Source organism: Schistocerca americana, chromosome 3 (genome assembly GCF_021461395.2).
Source record: "Schistocerca americana isolate TAMUIC-IGC-003095 chromosome 3, iqSchAmer2.1, whole genome shotgun sequence".
Classification (NCBI taxonomy): domain Eukaryota; kingdom Metazoa; phylum Arthropoda; class Insecta; order Orthoptera; family Acrididae; genus Schistocerca; species Schistocerca americana.
Genome location: NC_060121.1, coordinates 266,713,130 through 266,727,306, shown reverse-complemented (window position 1 = coordinate 266,727,306; position 14,177 = coordinate 266,713,130). Strand labels below are relative to the sequence as shown.

The 14,177-nt window shown below is 37.2% G+C and overlaps 1 protein-coding gene across 2 annotated transcripts in view; it reads right to left on the bottom strand.

Annotated features, from left to right (window-relative positions):
* The window catches only part of LOC124605511 (E3 ubiquitin-protein ligase Ubr3), a 297,916-nt gene that overhangs the window by 117,667 nt on the left and 166,072 nt on the right, over positions 1 to 14,177 (bottom strand). For both annotated transcript variants that reach the window (XM_047137248.1, XM_047137249.1), the window contains exons 11-14: positions 7,432 to 7,613; positions 6,492 to 6,631; positions 2,404 to 2,546; positions 2,058 to 2,224 (exon numbers count right to left, since the gene is read on the bottom strand). In XM_047137248.1, coding sequence (XP_046993204.1) covers positions 2,058 to 2,224; positions 2,404 to 2,546; positions 6,492 to 6,631; positions 7,432 to 7,613 — 632 coding nt within the window. The remainder of the gene's footprint in view (positions 1 to 2,057; positions 2,225 to 2,403; positions 2,547 to 6,491; positions 6,632 to 7,431; positions 7,614 to 14,177) is intronic.

The following is a 14,177-nucleotide window of genomic DNA, read 5'->3' as shown; positions in this document are numbered from 1 at the left end:
TCGATATAAGCCTCTCATGAAGGTTTCCATGGCCACTTCTTCTTGCAGATGTTTGTCAGCAAATTATTGGTGTTGATTTCTTCAGTCATTATGGTTATGGTCTGTTGCTTGGTTTTAAGCCAAAAAAGTTACTCAACTGAGAAATTTTTATTGCTAGTACAGGCTCCGTAGATGTACCTACAGACAGTTTAGAGTTTTTGATTGACTCACAGCATAAATATCAAGACTTGTTAGAGAGACATCCTAACACACTCACAGAGAAATCAAATTACAATTCTCCTGAAGTTAAGGTGCAACACACAATCACAACGGGACATCCAGGCGTATGCAACAGCCGGCAAAAAAAAACTTTCAGGAGATGATCAATGATCAACCTTGACACATGCTGTTTGTCTGAAAGCTGCTGATCTAGCCCCCTCCATCTCATTCCAACGAAATATGGAACTTGGCATCCCTGTGGAGACTATACAACTTTTAAATGCTATCACAGTGTCAGAGCACTAGCCAATTTAAACATTTCAACCGCCACCTCTCCAAGAGAAAGACATTCTCTAAAGTTGACCTTACCCATTTCTGTTGCAACAAAAGGTGTGCCTAAAATAGATGTCATAACACCATTTGGATTTTTCAATTATTTGAAGATGCCACTTGGGCTACACAATGCAGCACAAACTGTCCAGCATTTTATTCACAGTTTTTTGAATGATTTGCCTTTTTTGTATTCCTGTTTAGATGACATTCTTGTTGCTTCAGCGTCAGAGGAAGAACATATAATGTATCTGCAATAGCTCAATGGCTGGATAAATACCACCTTCACATTGGCATACGTAAATGCATTTTTGGAGAGGAAAAGATAGCATTCTTGTGTTATCAAAGAGTTTCACCATTAGAAAAAAAAGTGAAAATAATCAAGGACTTCCCTCATACTAAGATAGTAACTGAATTAAGTTGTTTTTTTAGGACTGGTGAATTTTTATGGACGCATGCTTCCACATACTATAGCAATCCAACGACCTTTAACTTTTGCAAGAACACCAAGAGGAAGGATAATTGCCCTGTTACTGATGAAACAGACAAATTGTTCAAGAAGTTTAAAGAAGAACTATCTACTACAACTCAGCTTGCTCATCCCGCAACAGATCTTCCCTTGCTTGTACTATGCTATAGGTGCTTCTTTACACCAACTGAGAAAAGGAACAACTGAACCACTTTCATTTTTCTCCACGTCTTTCACTAACACACAACACAACTACAATATTTATGATTACAGATTTTTGGCAGCATATTCGGAAGTCATACATTTTGGTTATCTTTTGGAAGGCATAGAATTCACAATATTCAGAGACCACAAGCCATCAACATTCGCCTTTAAACAGCGCCCAGAAAAAGTAACACCCTGGCAACTGTGCCACCTGGAATTTCTGTCAGTCACTTCACCACAGATATTCAATATCTTCTTGGAGGAGAGAACATTCCTGCTTATACATGCTCCAGAGGTAGTGGACATCATGTTACAAGCTAGCATTTCGTACACAGACATAGCAAAGTCACAAAGCAGTGAGCCGGAACTGATCAAAGTGAAGAATCCAGAGTCCTGTTGCTCAGTGTTTGTAAAAATAATGTTACACTTTAGTGTTCTGATGCAGACCAATGCTTCATTTCACAAAGCGAGGAACGGTGAAGAGCTGCAGCATGTACAGTGTGATGCATGTAGTACAAACACTGAATATTGCTAAGACAGCTGCTTAAACTTCTACACAGACACAAATGTTTAATTTAAGGACATAGACCTTCTATCTTTATCAGGCAGCCACATTCTTGGATTCCAAACCATTATCACAACATTTGCCACATGATGCTACCACAACCACATCTCTCTATAACACAGTGTCAAGGCACAAATGCAATTGCATTCAATCATAACAGTGCTGTCTAAAACACCTCATTATTTAGTATATACAATATGAAGATGGTGCATGTCAAGTGAATAGCTGTTATAACAAGACTATAGTTTCACATAACCACATAAAGCATATCAGACTCAGGGTTGTACTTACTAATCGCCAAATCTATCCATAGAGGTCTGAAAATCACGACGATGAACCGCACGCAGCAACACATGTATTGGATCGTATAATTGTTCCCACACTACTGGTCTAGGTACGTACATCCCCTGTTGCATGTGACCACTAGCCTCCAAGTTGGGTGCTTTGTACTCTGCCACCTATCAAAGCATTGCATTGAAATTTTATTATGAAGTTTTTAATCAAGATATATTAATTACTAATATGTGTTTAAAAGAGAAATTAGAAACAACAGAAACATTCCATAATTATTTTAAATTAAAACCAAATCTTACAAATCAGGCTGTCACTATCTCAAGTACTGAAAATAAAAACTCACTTCAGCCAGGACAGATTCAAAATCACGGCTCTGAGCAGTTCCACATCTTTCTGGCATGAGTTCTATCAACTGACTGTGAGTTTTGTCACCCATGCACAATAATGTTACCATTTCCAGTTGAGAAAGAGAGGCATCAGGCAAACCTGTGAACAAAGAATTTATGATGAACTTCTACACAAAATGAATAAAACAATTAAATAAAAAAGATATATCATCTTCCCCCCTTATGTTGTGTACCATCCACATCCTCATGCAACACTTTTTTTATTTACCGTGTGCATACTAAATACATACATTTCTCAATTGAAAGATGCATTGTGAGCCTCACTTCACAGAGTTTCAAATGTAATACTTCCTCTATCTTTAATTAAAGCTACACAAAGTAGATTCACTGCAATAGTAGAACTAGCTAAATCATTTCTGGTGGATGATTAATTTTATCAGAACAAAGAATTTATTTCCTAGCACAAATGTAGAAGATGGTGGATTACAAGGTGCCAAAGTGAATGATAAGAAGATTACTGTGTTCCATAGAAACAGATTGATGAGGATCTCAAAGGTTATCAACTAGCTCCAGTGTAATTAACAAAGTTAAACAAGAAAGAAAAATACATTTGTCGAATCCAGTCATTATACCATTTTGTCAGCAATGAAAACGCAGAATGTGTCCTCCCTGAAACAACAGGTGTCAATAAATTCCTTACAGCAGAAAGCATCAAAAATTTACCCTGTATACTACAGATTTGAAAATTCCAAAGAAATGAAAGTACAAGGGTGCTGAATCTGAACTATAAGGTGGACATAGAGGGAAGAGAAATTTTGCAAATTTGTAATGTGACATGACAATACCACTGAAAGTGAAAAATTATTTTCTTCTCTTTATTGAGACTCAAGCTATCACTCTAGTCAGTGCCATCATACAGTTTTCTGAATGGACAGGCTAAGTTTTTCTTGGATAGGGCTGCCTTTGTTGCCACCTCATAAGGACTCATTCGTGGTGGGAACATTCCTCATTCCTGTTGCAAACATAGTTATAAACATTCTAAGTGTCTAATGTTGGTTTAGCAGGCCATGGCAGATCTGCATATGGATATTTTTCTGCTGGGTAAGTATTTACATTATCCACCTTGCAATAATCCCACTTTTCAAACATATTTTCCATAGCATTCCAACTAATTTTAACCCTTTCATTAGCACCCTGTAGTCTTGCAGTTAGCTTTGCTAACACTCAATCACCAGGCCCAGGATTCTAGTTTCAGCCAGTTTGGGGATTTTCTACGCTCGTGACTGGGTGTATGTGTAGCTATCATCATCATCATCATCATCATCATCATCATCAACAACAACACACAAGTCACCAAAGTGGCATCAAATAAAAAATCTTGCACTAGGCAGCTGAATTCCCCAGGATGGACTCAGGGCCAGAATGCTATACGTATTTCATTTCATTAACCCTTTTACAATCCACTGTCAGATCATTCTCACATAACGGTTTTACCTTCAACTCAGATGACATCAAATTTACTTTCTCTTTGTAACTGTTTTTTGCAGTCACCAGTTGAACATGTTTCCTTATGTAGTACCTAAGCATTCAGACAGGTAGCTCAAACAGTATGCCCTACTTCACAGTACGTCACATGTTTTGATGCCCGCAACTGATAAAATGTTTGAGTTGTTTTACTTGTATGAAAATGACATGGAGAAGAAATGCAAATTATAATGATATCATGGCATATTTTATACAGGAATAGTAAGGGTAAAGGCTAGTCAAGTGTCGAGAGTGAGCAAAAAACATTGTTCACATTTTACGTGATGTATATCCCAATAAATCATAAGTTAGTGATGATGAGGAAGAAAGTAACACTAATGGACTATCTTTTGCATTTTACTGGAAAGTTTACTGTGACTGTACTCTCATGAGGTTCCTAAACTTGACTGGACAAGAGATATTTACACTTGCTCGAAGTGCTCAGCTAGCAATGGAACTGGAATTTTTTTGCTTTCTATTACCGAATGAACTTATTACAGAAATGGTTATAATGTCAAATATATTTACAACAGAAAAAAGACAGAAGGTGATTCCACTAGTGAAGCACTAGATGGCAAGTTGAATGATGGTTTATCGGAACAAACGAAGGTCCAATTAGTTGACTATTTTACAAATAATTGGCTGGAGAATATCACATTCTTCAACAATGTTAATACGTACATTTCATACTGCATCTATTTACTCATTTACCCAAGGGGAAACAAGACTGATAGTGAATATGTTGATTATCAAATGCAAAGAGCTTTATATGTGAATATTTATGAGAGCACAACAGGTTTTGAAGACAGGACTCTGTTCAACTGATATGATCCAAAAGTAGCCCAAAATTATGGTTTTCAAATCTGTTCTTTAATTATCAAAATGGCTGCAGCTATTTTTCTAATTCCCCTTTGTAACAATTCAACACTTGAAAGTACTACTCATACCGATTTGACATTAGTGTATTAAACAGTTATTAATTTCGAACAAGCTCTGCAGGCATACACAGGTGATTCAGGCTATTATATCAACACAAACAGGTTTCAAAAGAAGACCAAAATTTGCCCCGAATTGCATAAACTGAGAGGGCATATATGATAGACAGTTATACCATTAAGAAAGGATACCGTTACAATGTGATGAATACTTTTACTCTATGAAAAGTGTATCTATCAATCCAATATGCATATTATATGCTGGTCACCCCTTAAAAGAGATTTAGTGACACTGTTGAATACATTCTTTATCCCCCCAAACATTTTCTCACTGGTTATGAACAAACTCTCATTCCAGTTTGGGTAACGTACAATTATCTTAGAAAACACAATGTTTATGGGAAATGTGGACATAATTAATCATTACTGTGGATCTACATTTACAAGAATGTCAAACAACGAATGGTGGAAAAAATATTCTTCTAGTTTATGTAAGTTTCAAATTTTGAACAGTTATTTCCTTTACACCTTGGATAAGATAAAGATAAAAGGAAGGACACATCTTTGTTGCAGAAGAAATCTTGTAATTCAACTTGCAAGTAACATTAGGACCAAAAACTCGAGGAAGAGGGGAAGACCATCATCATCCCAAGCTTAGGAAGTCTGAATTAACAGGTATATTTTATAACCCTCAATAAAAACCAGTCAATGACAGATTGCAATAAATTAAATAAACAAATAAAAATTAAAATAAGAAAATTGAAGACAAAAAGTATTCTGTCTCTCATGGCAAGCAGCTGGAAGCTAAGACTTCATCTGTTGAAATTGTTTTAACAAAGACTATATAAAAATATTCATACACAAGAACACAGTTATTACAGTATTACTGTAATAAACAACTGATGTTACAGCCTTATGGCAGGATTAACTTTTCTGCTTCCTTCTTTGAAACTGTCACACCATTACACTTATCATCAACATCCCATAAAAAATAAATAAGGCTGTCTGGCAGTATTAATTTGTTAGAAAAACTGAAACAAAGTTGGTTGAGCAGGATAACACAGATCCTTGGCCGTAGTCTGCTAATCTCCACAGATGAGTTGGTTAATACACAGTACACTGCACACAGTGATAACTGAAAAACAACACCTTTAAAGTGGTTTGTCAGATACATTCTTCCCACTACTATTTAAGTGTATAATCTGGCACTCTATCGAGCACTCACACACTCTACAATTTTCATACATTTTTTTAAAAATGCCTATGAATATTAAAGGGTGTAATTTGTTCATCAGTTACGAATTCAATGCTCCAGGTCTGTCCCAAATTGTCTTGTATGTCAGACGCCACATTAATCTGTAGCATTTATGAATATGATAGTCTCCTCTGACAATCTCTAAAGTCAAACTGCCTACATCTTCACATCCCTTACAACTGTTTTATTTCGCAGAAAAACGATAATTGAATAATTGTCTATTTGGTGGCCAGTACAATTTTGCCACATACAGTGGTTTGGTTTATCATATGGTTCTCATTAACTAACTACTTAATAACTGTTAGTTAATTAAAAAAAATTACACTTCCCACTACGTGTATCAACACGAGTTTTAACTATTAGTACCTACCTAAATTAGTTCTAATGCTCGTCAGAGTAGCTAGAAAAGTCATGCAACTTTCTAGCATGGGTGCATCATGTTCACCGTCAATGTAACTGTTATGACATGCCTGGAAAGGTCCTAGGCTCATCCATTCCATAATGTGGAACCTAAAAATGATGGACAACAGAGTCTGGTTAGCAACTGACAAGAATGAAATGTTCACATGCGAAACCCTAGCTGAATGACAATATGAAAAGATACAGCTTTCTGTACATAAAACAAAACTGTCAATAGTACTGAGTACACTAGGTATTCACAAAACATCAACATATATTATAAAATCCCCTGCTTCATTTTTCAGTCTATACATGTATGCTAATCTCAGGAATTACTATAGGTATCTCAATATTGTTTTCACTAACAGATAACTGATTAACAAAGAAGGTTTGTGTATATAAATTATTACTACTATGCCAGAGAAGTTGTCTAGCTCTGGACACTTAGTGCCACTATGCGAAGCAGAGGGGGCCGCTAGTTCAATATAAAGATTCCACTCCACCTGACATTTCTAAGAAATGGTTACAAGCAGGAATGCAAAATAGATTCTAAGAGATTTGTCTCTCCATAAAATTAGGAAATTAATTCTTACAGACAATATAGCACAACAATAATCTAAATGAAACTTCCTGGCTGATTAGAACTGTGTGCCAGATCAAGATTTGAACACAGGACCTTTGCCTTTTGTGGGCAGTGCTCTACTCTCTGAGCTACCAGGCATGACTTACAACCCTTCATCACAGCTCTAAGGTCCCAAGTTCAAGCCTCAGTCTGGCACACTGTTTTAATCTGTCAAAGTTTCGTATCAGTGCACACTCCACTGCAAAGTGGAAATCTCATTCTGGAATAATCTAAATGTACAGCATTTAAATAGGAAAAGTCTCTAGGTAATTCAAAGGCAGATACTTACTTTTCCAACACTGTCATAAGGAAGTTTTCAGGTGGTAGCTGTGTTGCACATATCTGCAACAGGTACAAGTCTGCATCAACCATGGAATTACAGAAGTTGCACTGGATGTAAGTCATTGCTTGTCCTTTTATCTGGAGACCATTACGAACCCACATGCCACTCAAAATCTCATAAAATGCAACCTGCAAAAAATTATGAAGTCCATTAGGCAAACAGACATAAAGAAATATCAATTCCAGTAATGTGCTCATTAATTTGAATACAATTACATTTTAAGTAAATAGCACATCATACAAGAATCTCAGCTGTTATTACTCCTCCCCCGACCTTTTCATTTTCCTGCAGTTCAGGATTGCAGGAGTGAGCTATGGGAAATGGATAATCTCGGACTCTGAAGTACCCCACTGTCAGTAGTGAGAGGAAAAGGGTGCTTGTATCATTTGATAGGAACTGTCACCCACTTCAGAAGCTATGAAACTTACAGCTTTCAGAACAACAAGAAGCATTCTAAAGAAGATACTGCCAAGTCCTGATAGAGTGAGTGCATATGAAAACACATCCATTCTGAGAGAGGCAATCATGAGCCCGCGGCAATGCACCCGTCAACACGCATACTGTCTACAGATGAACTGTCAGTGAGGCACATGTTACAGATTTATATTCAGAATTCCATCTGTAGAAAAAGATGTTGGCTCTGCAGATCAAAAATAAGGTCTTAACGCAATGAGAAGATTTCACTGTGTTTATGCAAGTGATCTATGAAGATGACGCCAAAGTAATAATATTCATGAGTGGTGATGTTCAATTCCCTTGAATGTGTCTTAACAAAGATAACTACTGTTTTCTGGCATCTGAACAGTGCTGTGAAGTCATGAAAGACCTCTTCATCCCAAGTGTGACTGTATAGTGTGTCAATGCTGCTACTGATGTAATCAGGTCTAATAATTTTGAAAAGTGATCGTGAACTTATAATTTTAGATATACATGCAGAACTTCTTTCTGCCAGAACTGAAGAGACAATGGATACATGTGAAGAGTGCAGGATATGAGAGAGAGAGAGAGAGAGAGAGAGAGAGAGAGAGGGGGGGGGGGGGGAGGGAGTGGGGGGATACTTGAGAGAGTATGCCCACGTTAAAAAAACTCAAAGTTAATGAAGCTGAAAGCTGCCCTTACAGAAGAAGTGGGTTTGATTAATTAATGTCTGTTGGCCCAAAGTTGTGATTAACTTACGTCAGGGAGTTAAAAATCATACTCTAGAGAATGGAAGCCACTTGGAATATATAATTTTTTGTGAGTGACCACCCGTAAGTCAAACAGAAGGTGTTAACTTTTGACTTTGTATAAATACAAATTCTCTCTTAAAATCAAGATACTACTGTTCATTTGGAAACCATATGTTTCCAGAGGCACTGGAAGTTTGTGGTGCAACTACCTAGAAGCTTGGCATTCTGGGATCAGCAGCATATTTTTAAAATTTTTAAATGAACACAGCACCATTTGACTGTATTATTGTTTATTTAACTATGGCCCAGGTTTTGGTCTTTCATGCAATTTTCAAGTGACTGAGTTCATGTCATTAACATATATTGCAGGACATCAGGCTCAAAATTGGCTATAAATTAAGCAAAATATACACTCCCCACAAAATATGAGATGTAAAATCATCATCTTGTAAAACTATCAGTAAATAATACTGGGAACAGATCAGTTTAATAATAAACAACAATATAATCAAATGGTGCTGTGTTCATTTAAAAATTATTGTAGGACTGTTGGTCAGCAACATCAAAAACTGTTCATCAGCATATTGTTTGTATGCTTGCCTCTGCGCAGAAATCAAAGACTCTTTCTAAAAGCTTCTCCTGTCAGTCCAGTAGCCTTATGCTAGACTGTACCTACTCCTTCAGACACATGGAGCACATTTTTCCATTGAAAAGTACCAAAATGGTCAAAGCAGACCGAATCTAGACTTTCCAGAACAAACTTCAGGACTGTAACACTGAAGCATACTGTCCAATTTGAGAATCCATCCCCACAATGACAGCCATGCGAGTTAATAGGTAAATACAGGATATTTAAAAGTTTGTTAAATGAAAATATATTTACTTTACAGATGGAAAAAGTACCTTCTCTGCCTATTCCTATTGCCTCCAAATAACAATCAGCAATTGACAATTTATTATGGGTACTGACAGAACAAAGAATAATTTAAAAGGGGTATCTTTGTTTGGATGTGCCATCCCATCATTACTTCCAGGCAGACGACACCAATTAAAATACTAACCTCGACGTAGTATTATTATTCTGGAGGGGTTATGCTGTATTAAATGTTATATTAGAAGCTTTTTAAATATTTTAAAATGCATCTTAGATCTTTTTGTAGGAAATAGTTTTCTGTCCCTATTTCACCTGAATCCTGTTATCGAGGGTTATCACTAAAATTCAAATATGGCACAGGTCCATTTTGGACTATATACCCAATTCTTCATCTTGTCAAAATTAACAAAATATTGCCTCCTTCAATAGAGAGTGGAGGGAAAGGTGGATCATAATAGTCTCATTTATGATCAGGATAAACTTCTTTATGCCATGTTTTATTGCAAAAAAACAAGATAAAGTCTTTGTCACTGTATCAGAAAGTGTTCGATACTGAAACAAATGTCTGTCCCTTGTCTTGACAAAACGATTTTGACACTAGAGCGCAAAGAGAATACACTGATGCTTCACTGAAACAGCACACTGATTAAGCAACACCATCTATGTGGCTTCAAGACAGTCTATTTTGTAAAAAAAGGGCCGTAAACAGCACCAAATAGATTTGTGATCTTCAAAGAGATGGCAAACCAAGTGGTACTTGTATCTGTAATGAGTTCATGTGTTCCAGGTAGAGTTGGTTCTGGCTCACATGGGAGAAGTGGCAGTTGTATAGTAAGAATACATTGTGGTTGCTTCCTTTCGAGACAGCGGAATCAATTTGTGGCTGCCTCAGTGAGAATATAAAGAACTACAGGTTCTAACTGACGAGACAGAAGGAATCATCACTGGCAGTGTACAATTTAGTCGCAACTGTCAATACTAGAGTATCCTAATTTTTTTCCAGTCATTACTTGGTAAGAGTGAATGGGGTGCTGTGTACTCTTAAGAGTTCCGCATACAATGGGGAGTAGGAAGCAATCTGATGAAGCAAGGACGAGAATGTGTGAGAGCAAGAGAAACCTTATTTTCAGAGGTTTTTTGACATACAGGCAATGTGCTAGCGTCCTTTTGTTTTCCTCTTTTATAGCAGCAATTCTGGCAATGTACTGGGCTGCCACTATGGCTATAAGCCGTATAGTGTCTTGTACATTTAGTATCGTGTGAGACCTAACATACATCTGACAAGGACCTATTGTTGGTGTTTACTAAATTGTTGCATCTGTCAGAAATCTATAATTAGTATAGGTACCTACTGCATCAGTGCCGTGACAGTTTGTCACAAAATATTGATTGCTAAACACATCATTACAAAAAATATTAAAGCAACTAGCAGACAGTAAGGGGTTAAACAGAAAGCCCGGAGGACATTAAAGACAGTTGTTACAATATTTTAGGGACTTTAAGACGCAGTTTTTTCTTCGAAAAATTGCCTCCAAAATTCAGGTGCCTCTTATACTCGGAATTAATATAAAAATATCCAGTGTTTGATTTAAAATTCCAGCCAGTCTTAAAAATGGCCATATATTCAATGCCGCAGGAAACCTTTCTCCATCTGGCAACACTGGATTCAACTGGCAACAGCAGTGCACAGATGCGACGAACACAGAGTTGCGGGGATTCACAAGCTTGCTAACACTGTCTTCCTGTCGCTGGGGCATCACAAACCTAGAATCTAGCTTATGATGCCTTATTGCAATCTACGGCGACAGTGAACTTGAAATGAAAGTTATGTGTGTTATCAGTTGTAGTACAATATTTTTTTAGCAGCTAGTTTCGTAAAAAAAAATAAAAGGTATTCGTACCATGTGAGCTATAAATTGAAAGTAAGAACATATGAAGAACATTGTAATAGAACAGGTGAGTGGCATTTCGGCCCATCACAAACACAAAAACCTTTCGCGACTGGCGGGCTAGTAAAAAAAGAGGAAGACTAATTGAGCAAATAGACGACTGAATGCAAAATGGTCAAAACTAGAAGATTACGTACTGAAATAGATTCAAGGACGGCATCAAAATGGCAGTCGAATTAATACAGAAAGGATTCAATTACGCCGCTCGTAAGCTTGCGCTACAGTATAACATAACAGACTTTAAGGGTGGACTTAGTTGGTACTACAGGTTTATGAAGTGTCATGGGCTTAGCATGCAAATCAAAACCAAAAGCTCTTAAAAAGCCATAAGAGTATGAAGAGAAAATATTATCTTTGCATCGCTTTATTATTCAACATCGAAAGAAAACCACTGTTGAACTAAGCCAAACAGCGAATATGTATGAAACACTTCCGACATTTGACGTGCCGAGTAACAGGACTGTTGCCACGAAAACTTCTAAAACTGTAAATATAAAAACAAGTGGACACGAAGGAATGCGCTACACTGCTGGCCTTTGATGTTGTGCTGACGGTACTAAACTTAATCCAATGATCATTGTCAAGCGCGAAACAATGCCAAAACCTTTTGAAATACCACCAGGTGGTGTTCACGTACATGACAAAAGGTAGTATGGACGAGGCTGATATGCAACTATGGATTAACAGTGTGTTGTTGATGATTATGTTTAGTATGTGGGGCGCTCAACTGCGTCGTCATCAGCAACCATACAAAGTCCCAATTATGACACAGTCCGTTTTTTATTCACAATCCAATTCCAGTCACTGTCACCAATGTCACCCGACCGGGAATCGAACCCGGGACCCCGTGATCTAGAGGCAATAACGCTAGCCACTAGAACACGAGCTGCGGACATTAACCGAGTGTAGTAGAGAAGGGAAGTTTTATCGTCGAATAAGAGTTCTCTTCTTGTGCTAGATCAGTTTAGTGGTCATTTGAAAAATTCTGTGAAAGAAAAACTGAAACAGGGAAGAAGTACGTACAGAGCTTGCTGTTACTCCGAGAGGACTGACTTCACAACTGCAACCTCTGGATGTCTCAATTAATAAATCATTTAAAGTGTGTATGAGAGACGAATGTAATAAACGGATGATGGATGAAACACAGCATGAATTCACGACGAAAGGTGCTTCAAAACAACCTACAATCAGACAAGTGTGCCAGTGGATGAAACAGCAGTGGTCTAGAGTGAGAAACGATATTATTGTTAAAACTTTCAAGAAGTGCAACATAAAAATAACACTATCGAAAGCAGTGATGATGATGAAGAAGAAGGTTCAAACGACGATTTTCAGAGATTTTAAAGGTGAGTTCCGTTTTATAAACTATGAATTTTCTGTCTGACTTTGCAGTCAAATGATAAAAATATTTTTTTAAAAAAACTGCTTAAAAATTAAGGTGCATCTTATAGTCCGCAGCATCTTCCAGTCCATAAAATACTGTATCCCTAATACGAGAATAAAACATGACAGATTACGATACATACAGTTACCAGTGCCAGGAGCAAAAAAAGGTACAATGAAAACATAAGACACAAAAACTTCTGGCAGCTGTTACTGAAAATAATTTTCCGACTCCACAGAATGTAAGGAGCATCCTGTGATGCAGAGAACCCGAACCTGAACTACTGACTGATGAAAACATATAATGTGCCTGATGGGTCTACATTTGTAGCACTCTCTGCCACGTGGCTTGTTTACCTTTAAGAACATCAGGAGAAGAATTCAACCCGGAAAGTTTTCTTGCCAACTGTGACGCATAGTGGAGATTCTGTAATGCGTATTACATTGATACTGAGGTTTAGGATGAATTCATCTGTTTCACTGAAGGGAAAATAAATGGTAAGATCTAGAAAACGATTATGCGCAGCTACATTTTATTCAACGGGAAAGACAGTAGTATTAAAAGTTTGCAGCTTTTAAGATGGTAATGCCCCACGTGTATTGTCGGAAGTGTCACACTGCTTTGACAAGTGTAAAGTTGAAACATCAATTCTTCGGCAGCCTCTACAACCACCAAATCTGAATATTTAGTCCCTGTCATTTGTACAGCGAGAAATAAATTGCGCAATTTTTGTGTATTGTATGAAATTAAATTGAGCGCTACATAGGTTCTATAATAGGGCTGTCGAAAAAATATCGAATATTTTTTCAAACAAAAAAAAAAAAATGTCGAATATGTTGGCAATACTTCTCCCCCCGGTATATCGATATCAAAACGGCAATATCGAGTGCCGATATTTTTATTTTGTGTTATATTTTTTCACAATTTTTGATACGTATTTGTTCTTTTGAAACTAATGTCGAACATAATTTGAGCTTTCATCAGGGCCATTCTTTTTCTTTTAACTGTGTGAAGCAAGTATAATGTGGCACGAAAGAATTCCAGTTGTACTGAGTTGTGGCTGTGTGAGTGGAACAACAATATTTCCGATGTGAAGAAATAGCACACCAATTGTGTTAAAAAGCCAACTACTTCACGTCGGCATTCTTCAAATACATCTGCTGAAAATGATGAACAACAATCTAAATGACAAGCAGTCTTTGCGGTGAGCGGATACGTGTGAGGGAAAAAAACGCTTATGTAATCGGCGCTCGGAGCCACCAACAGAAACTGCAACGTTTAGCTTCGCCACGCAGTTTTGACACTACAACTGTTTG